Source organism: Glycine soja, chromosome 15 (assembly GCF_004193775.1).
Source record: "Glycine soja cultivar W05 chromosome 15, ASM419377v2, whole genome shotgun sequence".
Classification (NCBI taxonomy): Eukaryota; Viridiplantae; Streptophyta; class Magnoliopsida; order Fabales; family Fabaceae; genus Glycine; species Glycine soja.
Genome location: NC_041016.1, coordinates 16,475,952 through 16,503,498, shown reverse-complemented (window position 1 = coordinate 16,503,498; position 27,547 = coordinate 16,475,952). Strand labels below are relative to the sequence as shown.

The 27,547-nt window shown below is 35.2% G+C and overlaps 2 protein-coding genes across 4 annotated transcripts; both read right to left on the bottom strand.

Annotated features, from left to right (window-relative positions):
* Nucleotides 1-2,753: 2,753 nt before the first annotated feature.
* LOC114386749 (zinc finger CCCH domain-containing protein 48-like) lies at nt 2,754-5,758 on the bottom strand. Of its 2 annotated transcripts, XM_028346787.1 has the most exons (8): nt 5,673-5,758; nt 4,768-5,178; nt 4,274-4,459; nt 4,072-4,173; nt 3,825-3,974; nt 3,521-3,700; nt 3,289-3,386; nt 2,754-3,184 (listed from the first exon to the last, which is right to left on the bottom strand). In XM_028346787.1, exons 2-8 carry the CDS (start codon nt 5,170-5,172, stop codon nt 3,040-3,042), a joined length of 1,266 nt encoding a protein of 421 aa, XP_028202588.1. In that variant the 5' UTR covers nt 5,173-5,178; nt 5,673-5,758; the 3' UTR covers nt 2,754-3,039. The 2 variants fall into 2 exon arrangements, with proteins under 2 accessions (XP_028202588.1, XP_028202589.1); XM_028346788.1 differs by having other exon boundaries at nt 3,304-3,386; nt 4,768-5,758.
* Nucleotides 5,759-16,546: 10,788 nt separating this feature from the next.
* LOC114386748 (zinc finger CCCH domain-containing protein 48-like) lies at nt 16,547-19,495 on the bottom strand. Of its 2 annotated transcripts, none has more exons than XM_028346785.1 (7): nt 18,449-19,495; nt 17,955-18,140; nt 17,753-17,854; nt 17,506-17,655; nt 17,202-17,381; nt 16,970-17,067; nt 16,547-16,865 (listed from the first exon to the last, which is right to left on the bottom strand). In XM_028346785.1, the coding sequence occupies exons 1-7, from the start codon at nt 18,851-18,853 to the stop codon at nt 16,721-16,723; spliced, it is 1,266 nt and encodes a 421-aa protein (XP_028202586.1). In that variant the 5' UTR covers nt 18,854-19,495; the 3' UTR covers nt 16,547-16,720. The 2 variants fall into 2 exon arrangements, with proteins under 2 accessions (XP_028202586.1, XP_028202587.1); XM_028346786.1 differs by having other exon boundaries at nt 16,547-16,853; nt 17,050-17,067.
* Between the last annotated feature and the right edge of the window lie 8,052 nt (nt 19,496-27,547).

Below are 27,547 nucleotides of genomic sequence, written 5' to 3'. Positions count from 1 at the left end.
GGAAGTGTTACGGAAGCACCTCAGTTTGGATTTTCTTCATGGAAACACATTTTTTTTCCACCCAAAACAGCTGAAATGCATAGCATAGAGGTCAGGGACCCTTGAAACTCAACCTCCTCCCCCTATTTATAGGAGAAATGGGGAGGTGCTTGCCGCCAGAGGCTTCTTAAGGAAGATTTCTGAGCGCACTCAATTACTAAGTTCACCCCCCTTTTCGTACTTTACAGAAAAGTTATGGAAGCCTTACAGAAGCATTTTGGACTTGATTTTCCTCTTTTTTCTCTTCCCTTTCACCAATATTAAGTGAAATATGCTAACCCAAGGTTTTTGGAAATTTTACGGAAGCATTACGGAAGCCCCAGATGCCCCAAATGCCATTGTTTAAATAAATGGAGGTGGTTGCCGCCCAGAGGCTTCTTGAGAAAGATTTCTGAATGCACCCCATAATTTATAAGTTCACCCCCCTTCTAGAATGTTCTGGATGAAGTTTCCTGAGTGCACCCCTATGTTTGATAAGTTCACCCCCCCCCCACTTTTATGTTTTTGGCTGTTTTCTTCCCGAAAGGTCCCGAAACTTTACGGATCTCAGGGTAATGGGTATTAAACATTTTGAAGTGGTCAAACAGATGTCGCATGCCAACAAAAAATGCTCCCCAGTCGAAATTAGTGTATGACAACACCCTAGCTAACATCAGCTGAAAAATAATCCTGCCCGATATTGGCTAAAAAATAGCTTTGGCTAATGTTGGCTGGAAAACCTAGTTGACGTTGGCTGAAAAGTTAGCCATGACCGATGTCAGTAGAAAAAATCTAGTCAACATCGGGTAAAAAAGCATTTGTCGACATCAACTGAAAAAACCTGGATGACAACGGCCAAAAAAATCCTTGGCCGACGTCAGCAAAAAATTCCCATGAATGACGTCAGCGAGAAAATAACCCTAACCAACATCATCTAAAAAAAATCTTAGTCGATATCGGCAAAAAATAGCTTAGGTTGACATGATACAAAAAAATTCTGACCGAAAAATCCTCGGCCAACGTCAGTGAAAAACAACTTATGTTGATGTCGACCGTAAAAAATTTGGTCACCCGTAGTTGCCAGTGTTGAGCGAGAATCAGTCGCGAGCAAGAACGTCGTGAGTTAGAGTGAGCATCTCCGAAAAAAGAATTTCAAATTCTATAATTTTTTAGAAAATTTAAAATCTCACTGTTTTAGTCAATCAAATTGATTCATACCTAAAATTAAATCTCATTTCAAATATTTTATCCAAACAAGACATTTTATCATGAATTCTTTAAAATTATTTGAAAAAATGAATTCTCCTGCTGAATTGCTCCATGCAAACACACTACTGAATTTATAATTCATGTTATTTTCTTCCATGAAAGTTGCTTATAATTTCGTTTCAAATATATTTATTTCTTAAATTTTATAATTATAGTGCTTGGGGAGTCTAAATTTAAAACGGGATCAGAATAGTGCACCAAGTACACTTAAAAATATCATAAAAGGTTAAAATATTTAAATGTCTGATTAAATAAGGGAAATAAAATCCCATATTTAATAAAATGGAATGACCAAAAAATGCATTTTAGCCTTGATTCAAAGGAGGGTGTGTTAAGTAGAATGAAGAATCCGTGTAATATTTTTTCAAACAATAAGAAGAGATTTGTCCCAGAGTTACAAAAAAAAAAAATATATTTGTGTAATTTGACCAAATCTTAAGAATGTTATTATAATTTTGTTCATATTTAACTTATGTAGTATACATTATAGTTTTAATTTTCATAAATTATTTTATTATCGTTGTTGTCACTATTTATTGTTTTACGATTCTTGTCCTTGTCACTATTAACGGAGTATGTGATAATCTTCTATTAGAAAATATTAATACCACGTACGCATGATGTTTCTATACAAATATATATGAGAACTAAAATGAAGTTCACTCGAATATGACAGTGTAAAGTTTGTACGTTACAAAAACTTCAAGCACCAGCAGCTTTCAACGTGTATAGTATACTTAGGACGACATACGTTTTTAGCTATGCAATATCTTTCTTCCATTGCTTTCATATTCTCGGAATAATAAGAAGAAAAATCAAGCTTTCCAAAGCTTTCTATAACCCAACAAACAAAATTGAGAACTTGAAGCTTCCAAAAGTGTATAATAAAACTATGAAGACATGCTTATTTGCAGTGCAATATTTTTCTTGGTTTAATTTTTATATTCACGGGATAAGAACAAGAAACATATAGAATGTTTAAAATAATTTTCTGAACGTAAACTGAGCTAGGCAGCTCTACACGCCATGTTAATACAAATTCATTTCAATCATTAACACCCGGACAGAATTACTAGAAACAGTCTACATTGTAACTGAAAAAAGAAAGAACCGATGTTGCGGAGTCAACAAAATATGGAGTCTCAATTTCCCCTTCCTGTTTTCTTTCCACAACTATAGGCCTCTAATGCTTACAATAGCATGGGTGACAGGAGATCCTCTAGGGTTCATCAAGTAGGTGGAAGTTAATTCATCTGGTTCTTCTCTTGAACAAAAGATGAAGATGTTGTCCAGGCAGATGGAGATTATGATGAAGGCTCAGGTGTAGATGATGACACCCACGCCCCCACACTCCTCCAAAATATATGTATTGAATTACAATAACAGTAATGCCAAAATAATTGAATTACAATAACGATTTTTAAGAAGTAAGAAAAACTATATTTTGGGTCGAACTTATATTTGGATTCCAAAAATGTATTCTTTGATAATGATGGAAAGAATTTGAAAACGGACTTCATTACAAACCATGTTACTTACAATAGTAATATATTTATCAAAGCAGGAGTAGATTACATCTGCTGGGAAGAATATAAAAGAATGAAATTGGTATTTCTATAAAATTGTCAATTTCTATACAATTGTTTTTACAGTAAATTTACTGCTCAGACAAATAAATTCATCCTTATCACCATCTGCTTCAAGAGGAAATAGATGGGATAATACAACTCCAATGTTGAAAGGAAACACATGTCAAGAGGATGCCACCTTGGGTACCTCCAACCATTTCCACACCATCAGCAAACCACTCTCATCTCCAGTGAAGAAGAGGTCACCAGGACCTAACTCAATTAATGCCACATCTTTCTTGGCAAATAAACGTCCCCTCTCTGAAAATCTGTTGAAAAAACATCATCAGAGGATGCAACAAAAAAATAAGAAATATTACCATGACGGAGGTACAGTAACAAAAAGAAACGTGAATAATTTAGATTTACTTACGAAGGCAATTCATACATGTGAACTGAATTGTCTCTGCACGAGGAAAATAATATTGGCTTTCCCTCTGCATCAGGCATCCCAAAAAGTGAAACAACACCCTGTAATATAAAAAAATCATCAACTTAGGAGATTGACCAACTCGTCAGCATTATAAGAAATATCAGCTTGACTTCTTACACATGAAAATAAAACCAAATGATATTTCAACACATAAGATTAAGTCAACGCTTACATTTTCTTCGGTGTCTGTATATATCACTTCCAAAGAACCTGCTTCAATGCAAGCCCAGACCTTAATTGTGCGGTCAGATGAACTTGACAACAGATATTGATCCCAACAGATAAGGGATGTAACTACGTCAGTATGATCATTCAGTGTCATTGTACACTGTAATGTATCCATGTCCCAGACCTGAAGAAGACAAAATAACAACATCCGGTCGTTATAGGACAGTTCAAAGAAAATTACATATCCTTTTCTCAGAAAAAATTCTCATGTTAATAAAGAAAAATAGAATCCTCAACAACAGACATACCTTTATGCTTTGGTCCATGGACCCGGAGTACAGCATCTTGCATCCAACTGCCAGACAAACCACTGCTTTAGTGTGGCCAGTGAGTGACGCAACCAGTTCAAAAGGAGAATCGGCTTTAGAACTTCCTCTCCAAGCAAAAATGACACCATCCTGAAATTTTAAATAAAACAAATTTTAACTCACCGCAGAGAAAAAGAATTCGGTTAGGGGAATATCATTGGACAATATTAATAACATGGTTAGTTACCTCTGCAGCAGCAAAGAGTGTATTGTTGCCAACAGTCATGGCACGGACTCGGCCTTTGGGTCCATCAAGAGTAAACTCTGACATGGTCTGGATATTCCAAGCCTTCACAACAACCACAGCCACATAATCAGTTTGCATGTACTACTCCTATGATTAGACATTATCATACATCAAAACAAAACAATGACAGATAAGAGCTAACCTTGACAGCATTTTGCAGACCAACAAAAATCCATAACCCCTCACTGATCAAAGAGGTAACCTCAGCACCAAGGTTGATGACTTTAGCACATTGACCAGTATGACAGTCCCATATCCTAACTGTCCCATCAGTGCTGCCAGAATAAAGTTTGTCGGATCCAACAGGAAGTGCGATGCCAGTGATAACCTGATGTCAAAAGCTTTAATTTAACTACAAACAAAAATATTAACATGATGCAGAGGCTCACAAATTCTAGCATTTCCTAGGAAACTAGGGAAGAGAATGCTTTTTCAAAAAAACACTTATTCCGTTATTCTAGCATATAGTTAGATTATAAAACTCTAAGACTGTAATCAATAATTGTTAAAACATTAGTCGATTATTAAGTCAGATATCAATTTTGATTTAATCATTATGCTAAAAATGAACTATGAAAGAACTTTAAATATACTTTCGGTGTGTTAAATACTAAATGGAGGTTAAGAGTCAAGTACCTTCTTATGTTCATGAAGTTTCGTTACAGTGGAAAACCCATCACCACGAAACCATGAATGCAGATACAGGCATTGTTCACCATGTACACAATTGTTGTTGATCCAGTATTTACATATCCTTGGTGATGATTTCTTGAAAGCCTTAGCAACCCTTGTCGTATCTCCTCTATCTCCATTATCTCCAAGCAATGCTTTCTTTGAACCATATTTCGGGGTATTCTCAGAGGAGGAATGGGGCTTTTTTCCGTAGCTATATGCAGTATTGCCATAACCACAAGCAGCAGGTGGAGATGGTGTCTCTATGTGCAAAAATCTGCATGGATTTCTGTTACATCTTCCAGCTCTCCAATAAGAGCATGTTGTACTACCAATGCGCTCAGTCCTTCGTGCAAACTTTGTATCCATGATATTCTAAAAAACAAACATGGCATTGTAATGACATCCCAGATCAGGTACTGTATCCTATCAATAAAATTCTCCATGGCTCATGCTTTCAGTCATTAACTCAATGATTAAATCCCAGCCATAGACTTAATTCTTCATCCAAAACCCAAAACCTTTTGACTCCCAAATTTTCCATTCCCAAAATAACAATCGTAAAGCAAGTGATGAAGGGCAACAAAACTATGTTGATCGAGGAAGATCAACAACATCCAGATCAAAACCCATTGAAGACTCGGATCAAAGACCAATAATTTAACCCTGATCAGCAACGTCAATAGAGACTCTCCCCAAACCCCAAATTAGGGTATTGCCGATCCTTATGAAAACCCCGAAATAAATAAATTGAAAGGAACCCTAAGCTTCACTGAGATAAATGAAGTCGGATAGAACATAGATTCTCGTAGATCATCCATCACAAACCCTAAAAGAAGTATTAGATTTTCGCGTTCGGAGAAACAAACCTGAGTGGTAGAAACGTAGCTTGATTTGTTGGAACGATTGTTGAGACAAAGAACAGAGAGCAAAATAAGGCTTCTATTTTCTTAATCAAACGTTGGTGTTTGTTGCCAATGTTGTGTTAGGCTTATTTATAGTTTCTCTGTTAGCTTGTAAAGCACGCAACAATAAGATGAGATATAGGATTTTTATTTTTTTTTTAATTTTTAAAAAAAAGACATTTGCCGTCATCTAAGGATAAATTAAGGCTTAAAATAAGATAGTTATTTTCTTTCAAAAAAAATAATTATTTCTGAAATTTAATATTTTGAAGATAGTTTGAATTTACTTATGAAAATATTTGTTTTGAGTTTCAATTTATAAAATTATTTCTAGTGTGTGAAGTTATGTTTGGATTAGAAATTTTAAAATTCTAGGGAATTTTAAATGCGTATAATTTAAATTGTTTTGATTTTAATTTATTTTATTTTTCAGATGCTTTGGTTGGATATATTAATTCAAATTTCTTGAATTTTAAATTCTTTGTTTAGATAAGGTAGTTCAATTTTCTACATATGCAAAATTTCATTTTTATATTTTAAATAGATGAAATTTTAATATTATAATTTATCGAAAACAAACACAATCTAATTTTGAAATATTAATTAAAAAATATTTTTTAATTTTTAATAATTTAAAAATACAAAATATTGATAATTTTAACTGAGATTGTTTTGTCTGACCACAATTGGTGATGTTTTAAAATCAACATTAACCAAGACTATTTTTCGGCTGATATCAAATGGAATTTTTTGTTGTCAAAGTATGCTGGAAATATTTGTTAGCTGACGTGAGTCGGGACTATTACATTTGAAAGCTTGAATGACCTAAACATTATGGTACTTATCTATGAAATCTTGAGTATTTTGGTTTATGGTGTGAAAGCTTATGGTACTTAACTAGCATGCACTGGTGTGTATGCACATCATATGCTTTAGTCTGAAATGAAATTATGGCTGAGCCATGTTGATTCTTTGGTTTAGGAAGTGTCAAATGAAATTTGCTAGTAGTTTTCTGCTCAGGTGTTGGAGCTTTTATGCAGACTTTGGAGGAATTCGTGCTAGCAATTTTCTCTGCATTTGTACAATTTCCATAATAGTAAGGAACTATTCATATGGACTAGAACCACTGTTAAACCTTAAAGCAGTTTGTAGAGTTTGAAAAATAATCACATGATTTAATGTCCTGTTCTTCTCTTTCTCTTGTAATTTACACATTGTTTTGGAGCTGGTATTTGAACTTTGAATTAGAGAGAACAAGGAATGACCATTACTAAAAGCAAAAAAATATGTCAGCAAAAAGATCGTTGAAAGTATCAAGAGAGAATTGGAACGATGTGAAGCAGAAAAGAAGACACTGGAAAAAAGGAGACTGCGTGCAAGGAATCACTGGCCAGAGCACAGGATGAGTCTACCAAGATATCTGAAACTATCACAAATGCTAAATCTAAAGTGAGACACTTTGATAATTGCTCTCTGGTGGATGGTTTGCTTTAGTTTTATCATTTCTTCAACCAATTTGTAGGCTTCTTCCATGTTAATGATTTTAGGATAGTTTAATGACTTATATAGATTTTTTAGATAATTATGCTTTAAATGTATGCAATCAACACCAAAAAAGTATAACCAATTATATGATATTTGATCAAGTTGAGAATCATTATATTGTTCTGCAAAGTAATTGACAGTAGATAGACCCAAATCAAATTTCAACTGAAAAACTTGAGGAACTGCAAAGTAACTGACAGTAGCAACAAAACCTTGAGGAACTTTATTCACAATATTTCTTCAGCAAAACAACACTTATAATATCAAAAGATGTTACTACAAATTTTTCCTAAAATATATTTCCCCTAAAACTAACATTATAATTAAAATTGAAAAACCTAACAACACAATGTTTGCTAAATTTCTCATTTTCTTCTGAAATGCTTCAATTTGTAAGTTCAAATCAGCCACTATCATTGATTCTCTTGTGACAGAAGAAGGATTAGAAACTTAGTTTTCTTCTTGGGTATCTCCTTGTTCTTGCAGTTAGAATAGCTGTACGTCTTCCATGGTGGCAACGGCGAATGATTCTACCAGAAAATGTAGAAGAACTGTCACTTGCAGACATGGAGAAATCAAAGCCCACTAGGAAGAAGATGAAGTGAGGAGAGGAAAAAGATGGAGTGAGAAGAACAAATAAGACTAGGGAGAAACACACACTTAAGACTCCACCATGTTGGAATTGAGAGGAGAGAAGCTTTAGAAACCCTAATTTGAGGAAGAAGAAGCAAGTGAAGAAGAAAATATTTGACAACTTTTTAAATTTTGTATCAAAGTCCAGTCTACGTGTCACAATCTGGGATAATTTGCCACGTTGGATAGTCTATGTGGCATTAAAATTGCCAATAATGCACCTCACTAACGGCGTTACTTTCAAATTTAATGGCAATGACTGTTTTGCAAAACTTATGCAAAGATAGGGACTATTTTTAACATTTCAAAAAGATAGGGACTGCAAAAAGGGTCAAAAATCAGGGACCAAAATGTCTATTTATAAAATTATTTCTAGTGTGTGACGTTACCTTTTGTTTGGATTAGAAATTTTAAAATTCTAGGGAATTTAAAATGTTTAGAATTTAACTTGCTTTGATTTTAATTTCATTTATTTTTTACATGCTTTGTTTGGATAAATCAATTCAAATTTCTTCAATTTTAAATTCTTTATTTGGATAAGACAATTCAATTTTCTCCACATGCAAATTTTCAATTTTATATTTTAAATAGATGAAATTTTAATATTAAACTTTATAGAAAACAAACACAATCTAATTTTGAAATATTAATTAAAAAAATATTTTTCAATTTTTAATAATGTAAAAATACAAAATATTTATAATTTTAAGTATGATTGTTTTGCCTGACCATAATTAGTGATGTTTTAAAACTTACATCAACCAAGACTATTTTTCGGTCGACATCAAATAGGTTTTTTTTGTCAAAGCATGTCGAGAATATTTGTTAGCTGACGTCTATCGAAACTATTTTTCAGCTAATGTTGGTTGAGTCTATTTTTCAGTCCGTGTTGGCTAGGTTTTTTTACCAACGTCGGCTAGGAATTGTTTGGCCAACACTAGCTAGGGTCTTTTCGAACGACATTGACCAAGGCTATTTTTAGCCAATGTCAGCCTAAAATATCCTAGCAGGCGTTGACAAAAAAATCTACCCAATATCGGCTAAAAAATAACTTGGTCAATGTCGACCAATAGAACTTACCTGATGTTGGCCGACAAATACCATTGGTCAACGTTGGCTGAAAAGTCCCTAGTTGAAGTTGGCTAAAAAATAGTCCTAACCAATGTCAGACAAAAAATCCTATCCAACATCTGCTATAAAATAGCCTTGGCTGATGTTGGGTAAAAAATAACTTTGATCGATGTCGACTAAAAAAACTCTAGTGGATGTCGATTATAAGAACCTAGTCGATGTCGACTAAAAATAGTCATGTTCGATGTCGGTCAAAAATGCCTACCTGGTGTAAGCAGAAAAAACCCTAGCCAAAATCAACCAAAAAACCAAGCTAATGTGATTAAGAAATAGCTCTGGTTGATGTCAGCCAAAAAACCCTAGTAGATGTCAGAAAAAAAAATCCTAAACGACATTGGCTAAGAAAATCTAGTTGACATAAGCCAAAACACCCTAGCTAACAACGGCTGAAAAATAACCCTGGCCGATATTGGCTAAAAAATAGCTTTGGCTGATGTTGGCTGGAAAAACCTAGTTGACGTCGGTTGAAAAGTTAGTCATGGCCGATGTCAGTAGAAAAAATGTAGTCATCGTCGGGCAAAAAAAATCATTGGTTGACATCAACTGAAAAAACCTGGATGACAACGGCAAAAAAAATCATTGGCCGACAACAGCAAAAAATTTGTTGGACAAATGGCCTCAATAACTTAAGACGGTTGGTGAATTAAGTCTCATTAACACACTTTTAATCCCCTTCTAAATGATAGGCTCAGAATGCAGAAGAAGAAGAAGAAGCAATCAATTTAAAAATGTTCTTTAAACATGAAAGGAAAAATTGATTGCAATAACATAAATGAGATAAGGGAAGAGAGAAATGCAAACTCGATTTATACTGGTTCAACCACTTCCCTTGCCTACATCTAGTCCTCAAGCAACCCACTTGAGATTTTCCACTATCTTTGTATAAATCCTTTTTACAACTTCTGAACACCCAAGGAATCTCTTTCCCTTGTGTTCAAGAAACTCATAATTCAAGAAGCAACCAGTCTCTTGATTACAATTGACTTTTTGAGAAGAACAGAAAGATTGCTCTCCTTTAGAGTGGATAATACAATTTGAAGTTCTTGGATAAACTTTTAATAGATTTACAAGTGTTTGCCCAAGAGTTGTTGAGAGAGCATTTGACAATTAAGTTCTCTTGGAATATCTCTCTCTTACTTTTTGGTGTCAGACACACATATATATAGGCCCTTCATACCTTGTCAAAATGGTTTGAAGAGATATGTCTTTTCAAAAAGCTTTTTCGGAAAATTTTCACTGGTAATTGATTACAGATTTTTGGTAATCGATTACACAATTATATTTTGAAGGGTCATGACTTTTGAATTTGAATTTCAAGAGTTCCATTGCTGGTAATCGATTACAAACATCTGGTAATCGATTACAGGTTCAAAATTCAAATTCAAAACCTTTTTTAACAACTATTTTCCAAAATTGTCCTCTGGTAATCGATTACTAGAGCCTTGAATGTCTTGGAAACACTTTGTTTTGAGGCAAGACTTGATCTTGAATTAAACTTGAAGCAAGACTTTGTTTGTTAAAGCAACCTTGTATTAATCTTGAAGGAATGTTTAACCTTTAAAGCAACCTTGTTTGATTCTTTTTTGACATCATCAAAATCATGTATTCATACATTCACATTCTCCCCTTTTTTGATGATGACAATCATCATCAAGTGATTTCTTTTCAGCATCATCAAAACATGCCTGATTCACATTCTCCCCCTTTTTGATGATGACACTCATTATCAAGAAAATTCTTTTTGACATCATCAAAACCTGCATGATTTACATTCTTCCACTTTTTGATGATGACAACCATCTGTAGGTTAGGAGCAACAACAAAAAAAGATCTATCTGTATAGTTTACTCTCCCTTGATTTTGCAATGATTGCTTATATGAGACAATTGAAGATTTCATATATAAAAAGTTGTCTCATAAAGAATAAATAATTTTCCTTACTATCTTATCTTTTATCTATCTCTCTCCTTTTGTCAACATAAAAAACAAAATCATGAGCAGAGAGGAGAAAACCATTTAGCAATTTATAATGAATTAAAAGAGTAGAGAATTTCGTACTGTACAAGTATCATTTCATGGCCTAAAAGAAAAAATATTACCACTTGTAGCAATGTATGAGAGTCAATTGATACCAAAAGGCATTAAAAAAACTATTTTGCACCCACAAAAATACATATCCAGTATAAAAAATTCAAAATATATAATAAGAAAAAAAATCATCAAAAGTAATCAATAATCAACATAACCTTCAAACACAATCATCAAAATCAATCATCAAAGACAATCAACATAACTCTTAAACACAATCATCATAGACAATAAAAAACTCAATAAAAAAACAATCATCAAAGACAATCAACATAACTCTCAAATACAATCATCATAACTATCAAACATAATTATCAAAGACAATCAAAACTCAAGCAGAAAACAAGCATCAAAACTCAGTCAAAAAATTAACAATCATAAGCAAAAATAATAAAAAAGTAGACAAATATTAAAATCCTCTTCTTAGATAAATGGTCTTTATCACATAATTGATGAATACTTAATAAACTATTCTTAAGATCATCAATATTTAAGGCATCTTCTTTGGAGATAGAGGAATTCATACCTATTTTTCCAATTCCAACAATTTTACCTTTATTTGTTGTCTCCATAGATCACATGTTCACTATTTTTGGGAGAAATATGAATAAACTCTTATGCTTTTGCCGCTATGTGTTTGGAGCAATCGCTATCAATGTATTAACTTTACTTTTCTCCACTTTCATAATCTTTCACCATGAGACCCAAATTTATGATTTTATTTTTTGAATCACTTGAAGAATTTATGTCATTATCTTCCCAAGTGATGTATGCTTTCTCTACTTTCTTTTCTTTGAAATTCCTCTTGTCGGATTTTTCCACGCTTCTTTTAAAGACAGGACAATTGAAACTCATGTGCCCATGTTGATCGCATTCATAGCATTTTTGGGCTAAGGAGGAATCTTCTCCTTTCTTCTTTCATCATCATCCCATTCTTATCTAGATTTTTCTATAGTTGCATTTCCCACTACCATTGTAGGAATGAAGGGACCAATTTCAATGACTTCCCATATATTTAAATCTATGGCTTCAATAAAGATTTGCATTCGAGTTTTCCAATAGTGATAACCCTTTCCATTGAAAACAAGAGGCATATTAATAGAATTTCCCTCAAGAAATGGAAAGTTAGATGAGGCCATATTTATTCTATAAGTTTTAGAATTTTAGACAAGAATCCTACTCTGATACAACTTGTTGGACAAGTGGTTTCAATAACTTAAGATGGGAGGTGAATTAAGTCTCACTAACAAACTTTTAACCCCCTTCTAAATGATAGGCTCAAAATGCAGAAGAAGAAGAAACAATCAATTTAATAATGTTTTTTAAACATGAAAGGAAAAATTGATTGCAATAACATAAATGAGATAAGGGAAGAGAGAAATGCAAACTCGATTTATACTGGTTCGACCACTTCCTATGCCTACGTCCAGTCCTCAAGCAACCCACTTTAGATTTTCCACTATCTTTGTAAAAATCCTTTTTAAAACTTCTGAACACCCAAGGAATCCCTTCCCCTTGTGTTCTAGAAACTCACAATTCAAGAAACAACCAGTCTCTTGATTACAATTGACTTTCTGAGAAGAACAGAAAGATTGCTCTCCTTTAGAGTGGATAATACAATTTGAAGTTCCTGGATGAACTCTCAATAGACTTGCAAATGTTTGCCCAAGAGTTGTTGAGAGAGCATTTCACAATGAAGTTCTCTTGGAATATCTCTCTCTCACTTTCTGATGTCAGACACATATATATAGGCCCTTCGTGCCTTTTCAAAATGGTTTGAAGAGATGTGTCTTTTCAAAAAGTTTTTTCTGAAATTTTTCACTGGTAATCGATTACACAGTTATATTTTGAAGGGTTATGACTTTTGAATTTGAATTTCAAGAATTTTGTTGCCGGTAATCGATTACAAACATATGATAATCGATTACAGGTTCAAAATTCAAATTCAAAACCCTTTCTAACAGCTATTTTCCAAAATTGTCTTTTGGTAATCGATTACACTGCCTAATAATCGATTACCAGAGTCTTGGATGTCTTGAAAACACTTTGTTTTGAGGCAAGGCTTGATCTTGAGTTAATCTTGAAGCAAGACTTTGTTTGTTGGAGAAACCTTGTATTAATATTGAAGCAGTGCTTAACCTTTGAAGCAACCTTGTTTGATTCTTTTTTGGCATCATCAAAATCATGTATTCACACATTCACATTCTCCCCCTTTTTGATGATGACAATCATTATCAAATGATTTCTTTTTAGCATCATCAAAACATCCATGATTCACAAAATTCCCATGATTGACGTCAGCGAGAAAAAATATTCTTACCGAAAAACATCGGTCAACGTTAGTGAAAAACAACTTATGTCGATGTCGGTCGTAAAAACATTAGTCACCTGTAGTTGCGACTGTTGAACGAGAATGAGTTGCGAGCAATAACGTCGTGAGTTCAAGTGGGCATCTCCGAAAAAAGAATTTCAAATTCTATAGTTTTTTAGAGAATTTGAAATCTCACTGTTTTTGGTCAATCAAAATGATTTATAAAAGTATCAAAAATTAAATCTCATTTCAAATATTTTATGCAAACAAGTTATTTTATCATGAATCCTTTTAAATTCCTTGAAAAAATTTATTTCCTTACTGAATTGCTCCATCCTAACACACTACAAAATTTATAATTCATGCTATTTTCTTTCCATGAAAGTTGCTTATAATTTCATTTCAAATATATTTATTTTTTAAATTCTATAATTATAGTGCTCCAAACGGGAGTCTAAATTTAAAATGGGATCGAAAGAGTGCACCAAGTACACTTAAAAATATCACAAAAGGTTAAAATATTTAAATGCTTAAGTTATTATATATTGTCATTTACTAATATTTTTAAAAAATAAAAACAAATTTATTATTTGAAAAAGCCACACACATATAATTTAGTCAATATGAACGTCACAGGCAAGTATATTTTATTTTTATATATATTAGTAATATATTAATATATTGATGCCACGTACACAAAAATTTGAGTGTTGAAATTACTCAAATGAGTGAAAATAGAATAGAACGGTAAATGAAACTAAAAAAAATGAAAATAGTGACGGTCGAAATTTGAAGTGGACCATGGAAAAAAAACTCTGATAACTCATGATAGGTTCCTTCAATAAGTTTTTCTTTTAAGAGAAAAAAATTATAAGCTTAAATTAATTCATTGACAATCATATCAAATTGTCCAGTAGTATTCCATAAATAAAAGTTATTATTCTCACAAGAACTTGATAATACTTAACAAATATTAGAAGTTTTTACTAATTAAACTAAAAAATGAACAATGACGATTTGAACACGATATTCAATAATAAAGATAAATTAAAACAAAGGTACAAGTTATAATATTTTTGGGATTTTTTTACAAGCATTCAATAAAATGATATGAAATTCAAATGACAAAAATTATCGGAGTTAGATTTCACCAAATCAAACTCTCCTTACACTAAGATAACATACTCAACTTGTTATTCAATGTTAATATAAGACATAGTTCAAAAATGATATTTTAATCCTTAATTCCTTAGGTGAAAATATCTAAGTTCTTCCATTAAAAGTCAATCTCTTGCATATTTAACAAAGAAATTGTTTTAAGTTCCATGATCAAAAGATAATCATTATCCTTCATCATATTCCTAGCTCTAAGGTTTAATGGATATTTTACCACATTTCAAGTTCAAGATAAAAGAAAGCATTGAAAGCATTTTTCAATCGCAATCTTATCTAAAAATTAAGGTAGAGGTCACCAACCAATCGATAGCAAGCATAAAACATAAAAGTAAAAGGCTAACATTGAAGAACTATGAAATATATAACAATATTTCAATAAAAACATAAAAGTATAAGGGTCAATACATAGATGAACATTTGAAATTGGACAAAAGACTAAAATTGTGAATCTTTTAAAAGTTACTGATGAAATATTTCAATTAAGAAATAAAAGACTAAAATAATCAACATTTTAAAAGGAGATGAAATGTCAAATTAAATAAGGGAAATAAAATCCCATATTTAAGAAAATGGAATGACCAAAAAAGACATTTTAGCCTTGATTCAAAGGAGGGTGTGTTAAGTAGAATGAAACATCCATGTAATATTTTTTCAAACAATAAGAAGAGATTTGTCCGAGAGTTAAAAAAAAACAAAAATATTTGTATAATTTGACCAAATCTTCATAATGTTATTATAATTTTGTTCATATTTTACTTATGTAGTATACATTATAGTTTTAATTTTTATAAATTATTTTATTTTCGTAGTTGCTATTTATTGTTTTACGATTCTGGTCCTTGTCACTATTAACGGATGATGTGATAATCATATATTAGAAAATACTAATATCACGTACGCATGATGTTTCTATAAAGTTTGTACGGTACAAAAACTTCAAGCACCAGCAGCTTTCAACGTGTATAGTATACTCAGGACAACATACGTTTTTAGCTATGCAATATCTTTCTTCCATTGCTTTCATATTCTCGGAATAATAAGAAGAAAAATCAAGCTTTCCAAAGCTTTCTATAACCCAACAAACAAAATTGAGAACTTGAAGCTTCCAAAAGTGTATAGTAAAACTATGAAGACATGCTTATTTGCATTGCAATATTTTTCTTGGTTTAATTTTTATATTCACGGGATAATAACAAGAAACATATAGAAGGTTTGAAATAATTTTCTGAACGTAAACTGAGCTAGGCAGCTCTACACGGCTGTTTCTCTACTTGCTCGCTCGTCTAAGCTTCTGAGGAGTGAAACAATATTTTGACATAGTAATATGAATATGACATGGTTACTTTCCAAAGAAAGTGGGCCACAAGGGACAATGGTTCAAAGAATATCACAAGATCCTGCTATGTTAATACAAATTCATTTCAATCATTAACACCCGGACAGAATTACTAGAAACAATATACATTGTAACTGAAAAAAGAAAAAACCACTGTTGCAGAGTCAACAAAATATAGAGTCTCAATTTCCCCTTCCTGTTTTCTTTCCACAACTATAGGCCTCTAATGCTTACAATGGCATGGGTGACAGGAGATCCTCTAGGGTTCATCAAGTAGGTGGAAGTTAATTCATCTGGTTCTTCTCTTGAACAAAAGATGAAGATGTTGTCCAGGCAGATGGAGATTATGATGAAGGCTCAGGTGTAGATGATGACACCCACGCTCCCACACTCCTCCAAAATATATGTATTGAATTACAATAACAGTAATGCCAAAATAATTGAATTACAATAACGATTTTTAACAAGTAAGAAAAACTATATTTTGGGTCGAACTTATATTTGGATTCCAAATATGTATTCTTTGATAATGATAGAAAGAATTTGAAAACAGACTTCATTACAAACCATGTTACTTACAATAGTAATATATTTATCAAAGCAGGAGAAGATTACATCTGCTGGGAAGAATATAAAAGAATGAAATTGGTATTTCTATAAAATTGTCAATTTCTATACAATTGTTTTTACAGTGAATTTACTGCTCAGACAAATAAATTCATCCTTATCACCATCTGCTTCAAGAGGAAATAGATGGGTTAATACAACTCCAATGTTGAAAGGAAACACATGTCAAGAGGATGCCACCTTGGGTACCTCCAACCATTTCCACACCATCAGCAAACCACTCTCATCTCCAGTGAAGAAGAGGCCACCAGGACCTAACTCAATCAATGCCACATCTTTCTTGGCAAATAAACGTCCCCTCTCTGAAAATCTGATGAAAAAACATCATCAGAGGATGCAACAAAAAAATAAGAAATATTACCATGACGGAGGTACAGTAACAAAAAGAAACGTGAATAATTTAGATTTACTTACGATGGCAATTCATACATGTGAACTGAATTGTCTCTGCACGAGGAAAATAATATTGGCTTTCCCTCTGCATCAGGCATCCCAAAAAGTGAAACAACACCCTGTAATATAAAAAAATCATCAATTTAGGAGATTGACCAACTCGTCAGCATTATAAGAAATATCAGCCTGACTTCTTACACATGAAAATAAAACCAAATGATATTTCAACACATAAGATTAATTCAATGCTTACATTTTCTTCGGTGTGTGTATATATCACTTCCAAAGATCCTGCTTCAATGCAAGCCCAGACCTTAATTGTGCGGTCAGATGAACTTGACAACAGATATTGATCCCAACAGATAAGGGATGTGACTGCATCAGTATGATCATTTAGTGTCATTGTACACTGTAATGTATCCATGTCCCAGACCTGAAGAAGACAAAATAACAACATCCGGTCGTTATAGGACAGTTCAAAGAAAATTACATATCCTTTTCTCAGAAAAAATTCTCATGTTAATAAAGAAAAATAGAATCCTCAACAACAGACATACCTTTATGCTTTGGTCCATGGACCCGGAGTACAGCATCTTGCATCCAACCGCCAGACAAACCACTGCTTTAGTGTGGCCAGTGAGTGACGCAACCAGTTCAAAAGGAGAATCGGCTTTAGAGCTTCCTCTCCAAGCAAAAATGACACCATCCTGAAATTTTAAATAAAACAAATTTTAACTCACCGCAGAAAAAAAGAATTCGGTTAGGGGAATATCATTGGACAATATTAATAACATGGTTAGTTACCTCTGCAGCAGCAAAGAGTGTATTGTTGCCAACAGTCATGGCACGGACTCGGCCTTTGGGTCCATCAAGAGTAAACTCTGACATGGTCTGGATATTCCAAGCCTTCACAACAACCACAGCCACATAATCAGTTTGCATGTACTACTCCTATGATTAGACATTATCATACATCAAAACAAAACAATGACAGATAAGAGCTTACCTTGACAGCATTTTGCAGACCAACAAAAATCCATGACCCCTCACTGATCAAAGAGGTAACCTCAGCACCAAGATTGATGACTTTAGCACATTGACCAGTATGGCAGTCCCATATCCTAACTGTCCCATCAGTGCTGCCAGAATAAAGTTTGTCGGATCCAACAGGAAGTGCGATGCCAGTGATAACCTGTTGTCAAAAGCTTTAATTTAACTACTACAAAAAATATTAGCATGATGCGGAGGCTCACAAATTCTAGCATTTCCTAGTAAACTAGGGAAGAGAATGCTTTTTCAAAAAACACTTATTCCGTTATTCTAGCATATAGTTACATTATAAAACTCTATGACTGTAATCAATAATTGTTAAAACATTAGTCAATTATTAAGTCAGATATCAATTTTGATTTAATCATTATGCTAAAAATGAACTATGAAAGAACTTTAAATATAATTTTGGTGTGTTAAATACTAAATGGAGGTTCAAGAGTCAAGTACCTTCTTATGTTCTTGAAGTTTCGTTACTGTGGAAAACCCATCACCACGAAACCATGAATGCAGATACAGGCATTGTTCACCATGTACACAATTGTTGTTGATCCAGTATTTACATATCCTTGGTGATGATTTCTTGAAAGCCTTAGCAACCCTTGTTGCATCTCCTCTATCTCCATTATCTCTAAGCAATGCTTTCTTTGAACCATATTTCGGGGTATTCTCAGAGGAGGAATGGGGCTTTTTTCCGTAGCTATATGCAGTATTGCCATAACCACAAGCAGCAGGTGGAGATGGTGTCTCTATGTGCACAAATCTGCATGGATTTCTGTTACATTTTCCAGCTCTCCAATAAGAGCATGTTGTTCTACCAATGCGCTCAGTCCTTCGTGCAAACTTTGTATCCATGATATTCTAAAAAACACACATGGCATTGTAATGACATCCCAGATCAGGTACTGTATCCTATCAATAAAATTCTCCATGGCTCATGGTTTCAGTCATTAACTCAATGATTAAATCCCAGCCATAGACTTAATTCTTCATCCAAAACCCAAAACCTTTTGGCTCCCAAATTTTCCATTCCCAAAATAACAATCGTAAAGCAAGTGATGAACGGCAACAAAACTATGTTGATCGAGGAAGATCAACAACATCAAGATCAAAACCCATTGAAGACTTGGATCAAAGACCAATAATTTAACCCTGATCAGCAACGTCAATAGAGACTCTCCCAAAACCCCAAATTAGGATATTGCCGATCCTTATGAAAACCCCGATAATAAATAAATTGAAAGGAACCCTAAACGCGAAACCCTATATTTGCATCGTGGAAGCGCAGAAAACTTCACTGAGATAAATGAAGTCGGATAGAACATAGATTCTCGCAGATCATCCATCACAAACCCTAAAAGAAGTATTAGATTTTCGCGTTCGGAGAAACAAACCTGAGTGGTAGAAACTAGCAAAAGCTTCAGAATTCAACTCTCTTGATTTGTTGGAAGGATTGTTGAGAGAAAGAACAGAGAGCAAAATAAGGCTTCTATTTTCTTAATCAAACGTTGGTGTATGTTGCCAATGTTGTGTGCTTATTTATAGTTTCTTTGTTAGCTTGTAAAGCACGCAACAATAAGATGAGATATAGGATTTTTTTTTAAAAAAAAGACATTTGCCGTTATATAAGGATAAATTATGGCTTAAAAAAAGATAGTTATTTTCTTTCAAAAAAAATAATTATTTCTGAAATTTAATATTTTGAAGATAGTTTGAATTTACTTATGAAAATATTAGTTTTGAGTTTCAATTTATAAAATTATTTCTAGTGTGTGAAGTTACCTTTTGTTTGGATTAAAAATTTTAAAATTCTAGGGAATTTGGAATGTCTAGAATTTAACTTGTTTTGATTTTAATTTCTTTTATTTTTTAAATTATTTGTTTAGATAAATCAATTCAAATTTTTTCAATTTTAAATGCTTTGTTTTGATAAGGCAATTCAATTTTCTCCATATGCAAAAATTTTAATTTTATATTTTAAATAGATGAAATTTTAATATTAAACTTTATAGAAAACAAACACAATCTAATTTTGAAATATTAATTAAAAAATATTTTTCAATTTTTAATAATGTAAAAATACAAAATATTTATAATTTTAACTATGGTTGTTTTGTCTGACCACAATTAGTGATGTTTTAAAATTGACATCAACCAAGACTATTTTTCGACTAATATCAAATGGATTTTTTTTTGTCAAAGTAAGCTGGGAATATTTGTCTGTTAGGCAAGTGACCTCAGATATCTTAAGAAGCGGGGTTGAATTAAGATATCAAAAACTATTTTCCTACTTAAAATTTTAACTCTCCATTTTAAAATTCTCAATGTACCTTTATTATGAATTACCTAACAAGACAATTTAAAATAAACTTCTTTAATGCAAAAAACAAAAAACAATAAATAAAAGAAGTTTAAGGGAAGAGAAAGTGCAAACTCAATTAGTATATACTGGTTCGGCCACGCCTTGTGCATACGTCCAATCCCCAAGCAACCCGCTTGAGATTTCAACTATCTTGTAAAATTCCTTTTACAATGTCTGAACCACACAAGGACAACTCTTCCTTTGTGTTCAGATAACCTTACAACAAGAGACCCTCGGTCTCTTAATCAATTCTCTTGAGTAAGAAAAGGAAGAAGAAAAATTATCTCTTTTAAGAGAAAGATGATATAATGAAGATCACTCAATGATTCCTTATTGAATTTGCAAGTGTTTTGGCCAAGGAATGTTTTAGAGGATAAGACAATTTTGTTTTTGAGAGGATTGGACTCTTTGTGCAGAAAAACTCTAAGGAAATTCGTGTCCCAAGTCACCTATTTATAGGCCTTTGAAAGCTATTAAAAAAACTCTTGAACAGATGCGACTCTTGAGAGTTATTTTCGAAAATTCCTCCTGGTAATCGATTACAAGCCTTGTGTAATCGATTACAGGCTTTAAAATTTGAGTTCAAAATTTTAATAGGTGTTATAAATAGTATCAACTGCTGGTAATTGATTACAAGAATGTGTAATCGATTACATGCTTTCAAAAATATTTAAAAATATTTCAGAAAGCATTTTGGCCATTGATAATCAATCACATCCTCTGGTAATCGATTACCAGAGAGTAAATACCATATTTTAAAATTTCAAACAAGCATCCTTTGGCCAAACCTTTGCATCATCAATTAGTGAAAGCTTTCTAAGACTATTAAGGACTAACTTCAACATTTATCTTGGAGTCTTGTCTTGGATCAACCATAAGAAGCGCGTTTCTTTGGCATCATCAAAACTTCATGATATATTTGCTTATACAATCTCCTCCTTTTTTATGATGACAATATCCTGAAATCAAGATAAACTACATACAATTGATAATGCGTTCACACAACCCTTACTCCCCCTAACTTTTGGAATTTATGCCTAAGTTTATAAATCTTACCCTTGTTCTCTCCCCCTTTGGCAACATCAAAAAGCCAAAAATGGTTAAAGAAAAAAACTAAGTAAATGTCTAAACAAAGCACAAGTTATTCATAAACTAAATCAATCCAGAGAATAATCCACACAAGTCTTAATTAACCAATTCAAAGTCTAGAAATAACCAAACACAAAGTTTAGAAATATCCAACACAATGGTAAAAGTCCAAGAGAACCATAACTAAAGCAACAAAAAGCCAAAATACACGAATGAAATAAATAACTACTTAAGATAGTAGAGATAACTATGGGTTGGCTGGTGGATCGAAGCAACGCCTAATGAAGCTCATATCGTCCTCAAGTCGATTAATCCTCATATCCATCCCATCGAAGCGAGCATCCATGGCATCCAGGCGAGTATCCATAGCATCAAATTGGTCACCCACAAAAGCTCGAAGACTGTGGAGTTCAGAGAGAACATCGTTCAGAAGTGAAGAGGAATCAACCCTTTGCGGTGGAGGAGAAAGAGTACATTCGTCAGGGATTGGCTGAGGTAAGTCTTGTTTCCGAACCCACTGACCATCATCATCCTTACGGTAACCAAACGAGATAACCGCACCAGCACTAATAGCAAAAGACCTTTTTACTTGAAAAAATGGTTCATCTTCCAAAGAAATTTTGAAATGATGAAGAAAAAGGGTGACGAGGTGAGGATAAGGGAGAGGTGCATTGGCCCGTAATGCCTTATGCATTCGGTACCGAATCAAGTGAGCCTAGTCGATCTGACTACCGGTAAGAAAAGCCCACATAAGAATCAAATCCTCCTCGGAGGCTTGAGCAAGGTTAGAAGAACGGGAAGTAAAATACGAACAATAATAAAGTGCATGATGCGGCAATCAAAGGTTAATGACCCAACAAGTAATCTGCCGGTCATATCAGCCTGGTCATTACAGACCATACGGCGAGCATCATGAATAGAATAATCAAACTTATAGTCATCAACAAGGGTGCCCTCAAAAGGAACACCTTGATTGGGTAATTTTGTCAATGAAAAGAACAAAGATTGATCAATAAAAATAGACACATTATGCACCTCAGAGTAAATAATACCATCCTGAATTTTCAAGTTATTATAGAAGATTCTAACTAATTCAGGATAATGAAGCAGTTTCAGAGACAAAAATTTAGTTAAACCAGAGTTTCGAAACACTTGATAACAATCAAATGTTTCATCATCAAAGAAAGCAAGGTCTAGGTACTTAGGGTCTAAAATGACTCGATTGGAAAATTGGGAAGAGTACCTTTGGCGTTGATCATATGAAGAAAACAAGGTAGATGATCGAGGAGATGAAAGAGAAAAAGGAATTGGTGTTGTGGGTGCTCCAGAAGGTTCGTGGCAGCGGTGGCCAGCAGCAGCGATGGTGGAGGAAGATCCTTTGCGCTTCTTCGATGATTCTGTCATTTGATGAAGTTTTAATGAATTTCAATTGGTGGGTTTAAAAGAGGAGTGAAAATGATGATGGCCGCCTGTTGGTCGGCCATGTGTCGTAGGCAATGCTCCAGCCTTTTTGTGGATGAGTTGAGGTGAACTCTGGAGGTGGTGGCGGTGCGTCTGTTGCCCACTACTGTGATGCCTCGCCCTGTGCCTGCCTGGGGGTGCAGTACTTCTCGATGAAAGCCCTGTTAATAGGGGCCTAATGACCCTATTGGGGGCGACGGGCACTCCGTAGAACTGACGGAGGCTCGTAATCAAACCGAGAAACCCTAGGACCTTGTTGGACTTTTCTGGGCACACTGAGTGTCTTTTAGGTGTGATCCATGCAAACAGTAGATGGCATCAGAAATCAGTTGAGCCACGTGCATACTTACCTATGTCATGATGGCATAAACCAACTGACACTTCGGCAGGGGGAGATCAGAGTGGTGGTCACTTCCTAGAACCGACAGAGGCCTGTAATTAGAGCTAGAACCCCAGGGCCCTGTTGGACTTCTTCAGGTCCACTGGATGTCTTGTGGGCGCGATCCCTGCAAATAGTAGATGGCATCAGAGACCAGTTGAGCCATGTGCATACTTACTTATGTCATGATGGCATAAACCAGCTGACACTTCGGCAGGGGGAGATCGGAGTGGTGGTCGCTGGTAAGAAGGTTGCTAAGTAGCAACATCATCCATATGTTGATGCACACGATCCACACTCGTCTCCTTGCAGCGGCTGGGAGAAATCTTGCCCCGGTATGCATAGTAGTTGTGCGATAGTCTCCTCCTCTGGTTGTGCTTGCACAGTTGGTCGCCCTCCAATATCAGGGGGTGGCCCAGGAACTGATAAAAGTAAACTACTAGCCCCTCACCTGGGAGTGCAAGCCTCGATTAAGCATTAAGGGCAGAGGACCTTGAGTTCTCTGAAGGCACAGATGTGGAGCCCTCTAAAAGCGAGGACGTGTAGTCCTCTTAAGGCGAAGAGGTGTAGTCCTTTGAAGGCGAGGGTGTGTAGTCCTCTGAAGGTCAGGACGTGTAGCCCCCTAAAGGCGAGGGCATGTAGCCCTATGAAGGCGAGGACGTGTAGTCCTCTGAAGGCGAGGGCGTGTAGCCCTTTGAAGGCGAAGAGGTGTAGTCCTCTGAAGGTGAGGGCGTGTAGCCCTCTGAAGGGGAGAAAGTGTAGTCCTCTGAAGGTTAGGATGTGTAGTCCTCTGAAGGCAAGGACATGTAGTCCTCTGAAGGTGAGGACGTGTAGTTCTCTGAAGGTGAGGACATGTAGTCCTCTGAATGCGAGGGTGTGTAGTCCTCTGAAGGCGAGGGCGTGTAGCCCTTTGAAGGCGAGGGCGTGCAGCCCTCTAAAGGCAAGGGCGTGCAGCCCTCTGAAGGCGAGGGCATGTAGCCCTCTGAAGGTGAGGGCGTGCAACCCTCTGAAGGCGAGGACATGTAGCCTTCTGAAGGTGAGGGCATGCATCCCTCTAAAGGCAATAGGTACTAGTACCCAAGGGTCCACCCTTATGAGAAAGTAAGAGATTGACTCATCAAGAGGGTCGGTCATCCCAAATTCAAAAGATTGGACACTAGATGTAGGAAATCTATGCAGTTAACATGATTTTTAGGGATGCAGATGCATGCAACTTTTGTCTTGAAATGCGGACTTCGTATGCAACAATGCAATGTAATGGAAAGTTGTACAATGTTCATGACATTCTTTTCCTATTTTGTGATTTGATTTTTTGGAAGACACAGATTAACTGTCCTTTTGAAAAAGGTGATAATTCATGCAACCTCATCCTATCTTTGCAAATCTCTTCGGGAACTCCCTCAAAGTATATGTCCTGTTTGATTTATTCACTTGACAATTTTGGAGTGACGGTGATGGAGCCGTTTAATCAATCCATTGAAATCCCAGGGTTTGTCACTCCCTTTTTTTTTGTTTAAAAACATCGATGGGTGAGAAATTTTGACCCGCCTCTAGGTTCGCCTAAGACTCATGCACAGTGCCCTTCATTGCCCCAATGTAGGGCTTTGAGATATCAATCGTTGTTTTGTTTCCATAACCTTGTAGCAAAGAAGAATAAAAGAAGTGGCTGATTTTCCAAAAGGATTTTCAAGGATGAGAAACAGTTGAAGGATTTTTCAGTTGATGGATTAAGTCAAACGACTCCTATTTTTTATAACTCACTTCTCTCTCAAAAAGACAAACTTTCAGGAATGATAAAATGAGGTCACATGAATGTTTATATTTTTACTTGAAAACACAGTTAATCAAATGCTTTTTTCTTTTTCTTTTTGAACTTTTTTGCTTTACTCGTTGTTTATGGCATCCTCACCAAATGTGTAGCACAAGTAATTTCTAATTGAACGGTCTTGGAAGTCCAAACTCAGGAGGGCAGGTCACTTAAGCAAACAAACCAATGGCTTACACTCATATTCTGGTGGAAGTTGAATAAGCAAAAATGTAATTGTGAGAGGATGAAAGAGACAAGGATGTCAAATTTATCCATATTATTTAGCATTGTAACTGTGGTTTACAATAATGGCATAAACTTGAAAATCCTAATGAGTCATTAGAGGCATCTAGAATCAACCTTCAAATTGCCCCATGTGTGGCATCTCTTGTGAATGTCAGGATTCACAAGCGATTCTCCTCAAATTTCAGCCAGCCCGCATCAATTAGACCTTGCACCTTATGCTTTAGGGTCGTACAATGCTCAATGGAATGCCCCGGGGCCCCTCCATGATAAGCACATGTTGCATTCGAGTCGTATCCTAAAAAACATGGAGGTTGAGGAACCTTTGTTGGGGTTATGGCAACCATTGAATTATCAAGTAGATATAGGAGCAAGTCAGCATAAGACATCGGAGTTGGGGTGAATTCTACAGGCTTTTTTGCTGCAAACTTTATTTCTTGGTTGGTGTTTTGGTTTGCGATTGGCATTGGATGTGCGACCAACAAACTTTGTGGATGATTTAGGGATAGCCTTTGTGGATGACTGGGTGGTGAGTAAGGAGAAAGGCCGATATTGGCTGAGCGATGACATTGTTGGGCTGGTGGGAAGTTTGGCCATGTAGGAATGGCTACCTCAACATGGGTTCCTTCCTCATTCTAATCCTCTTCATTTGCCCCAGTTTTCTCATTCATCAAAGCAACATGATCAAATTTGCCTCTTTTCAGACCCGCTTCGATCTTTTTGCCGGCGAAGACCAAGTCTGCAAAGCTTGAAGGTGCGTACCCCACCATTTTTTCATAGTAAAACACTGGTAATGTGTCTACTATTATTGTGACCATCTCTTTCTCTGTCATTGGAGGTTCTTGGGGCAAGTAGTCCCCTTGTACTTGTCAAAGTCTGGCACCTTGAACTTGGGAAGGGTGATGATATTGGGTACTAGGAACAACTCTTCTAGGTTAGCAAAGGCATAATCTTCACCTCCTTCAATGGCCCTGAGCCTTTCCTCTTGATGATCCAACTTTCCCATATTTGCCATAGCGTGAGGGTTTTTACCCGCTGTGGAATGCAAGGGGTGTGTTTGTGGGTGATACTAAGGGCCTTCCAAAGTGTTTTGCAGGGGTATACCACCAACTGCTTGCCCTTCAGTGGCATATCCGAGGCAAGGCTGGAAGTCGGCTAGATTGTGGTGGCGCATTTCATGTGTCTCACCCATGGGTTGAGAGACATGTGCATGATCAGATTGAGGTTGTTGGCTCTCAATGGGTATAGAAGTGAAGTTATTGACATTCTCATTAGGTGGAGTATAGTTTGGAGGAAAACCATATGGCGGGAAAACCTGCTTGTTCTGGGCTTGCACAAAATGGGGGTCTCCCGTATCCGCGGTTGGATGATTTATTAGGTTGAGGTCAGATGGGGGAGTCGGGTCCACCCCAAAAACAGGGCTAATAGCGGCAACTGCAGTCGCATTGACCTCCATTATCTTCTTCATGCTCATCATGGCCTCCATCATTGTGGCCATCTGTTCTTTCAAGGCCTCCATGTCGGCCTTCATCCCTCTTGCACCTCGTCTACTTCAGCCATTACTCCAGCTCTAGCATGCGTTCAGTAAGGGTGTCGTAAAGTGCGTTCTTCCCTTATGGTAACAATGATTAAAGTTTGGTTTTCAGGGAAAGAATGCAATGAGCAATGCAACCAATGAAAAGCATGGATGTATGCGAATGATGCATTGTTTGAGCTTTATCGTGACTTTCTTTGTTTTGCAGAGGAAAATGCAAGGATCATGCATGAGCGAACATGAAAATAGAAGGTGTACAAGAAACATGTTAGATGCAGATGCACGGTGAAGAAATGACTTATGCAAAATGCAATGCATGAAGTGATAAGTGACAAATGCAGGAACGATACGTCCATTACGATGCCATGAAGAGATGCTTATGTAGAAGCAAGCTCCATGATGATAAACCAAACAATTTTGATGATGCCAAAAGCCCAAATGATTGATTCAAGACTTCAAGATCAAGCATCAAGAATCCAATCCAAGATTCAAGAGAAGAAATCAAGAAGCAACAAGTCAAGACTTCATATAGGATAAGTATTAAAATATTTTTTTTTCAAAAATCAAATAGCACAGTTTTGTTTTACAAAAGAATTTTCTCAAATTTTCTAAGATACCAGAGTGATTACTCTCTGGCAATCGATTACCAGTTATCAGTAATCGATTACCAGTGA

Coding starts and splice junctions, on each gene's coding strand:
- LOC114386749 (XM_028346787.1), bottom strand. CDS start 5,172: ATGGATACAAAGTTTGCACGAAGGACTGAGCGCATTGGTAGTACAACA. Junction 4,460..4,767: donor AACTTCATGAACATAAGAAG/GTACTTGACTCT, acceptor TTTTGACATCAG/GTTATCACTGGCATCGCACT. Junction 4,174..4,273: donor GTCTGCAAAATGCTGTCAAG/GTTAGCTCTTAT, acceptor GTTGTTGTGAAG/GCTTGGAATATCCAGACCAT.
- LOC114386748 (XM_028346785.1), bottom strand. CDS start 18,853: ATGGATACAAAGTTTGCACGAAGGACTGAGCGCATTGGTAGAACAACA. Junction 17,855..17,954: donor GTCTGCAAAATGCTGTCAAG/GTAAGCTCTTAT, acceptor GTTGTTGTGAAG/GCTTGGAATATCCAGACCAT. Junction 17,656..17,752: donor CACTCTTTGCTGCTGCAGAG/GTAACTAACCAT, acceptor TTAAAATTTCAG/GATGGTGTCATTTTTGCTTG.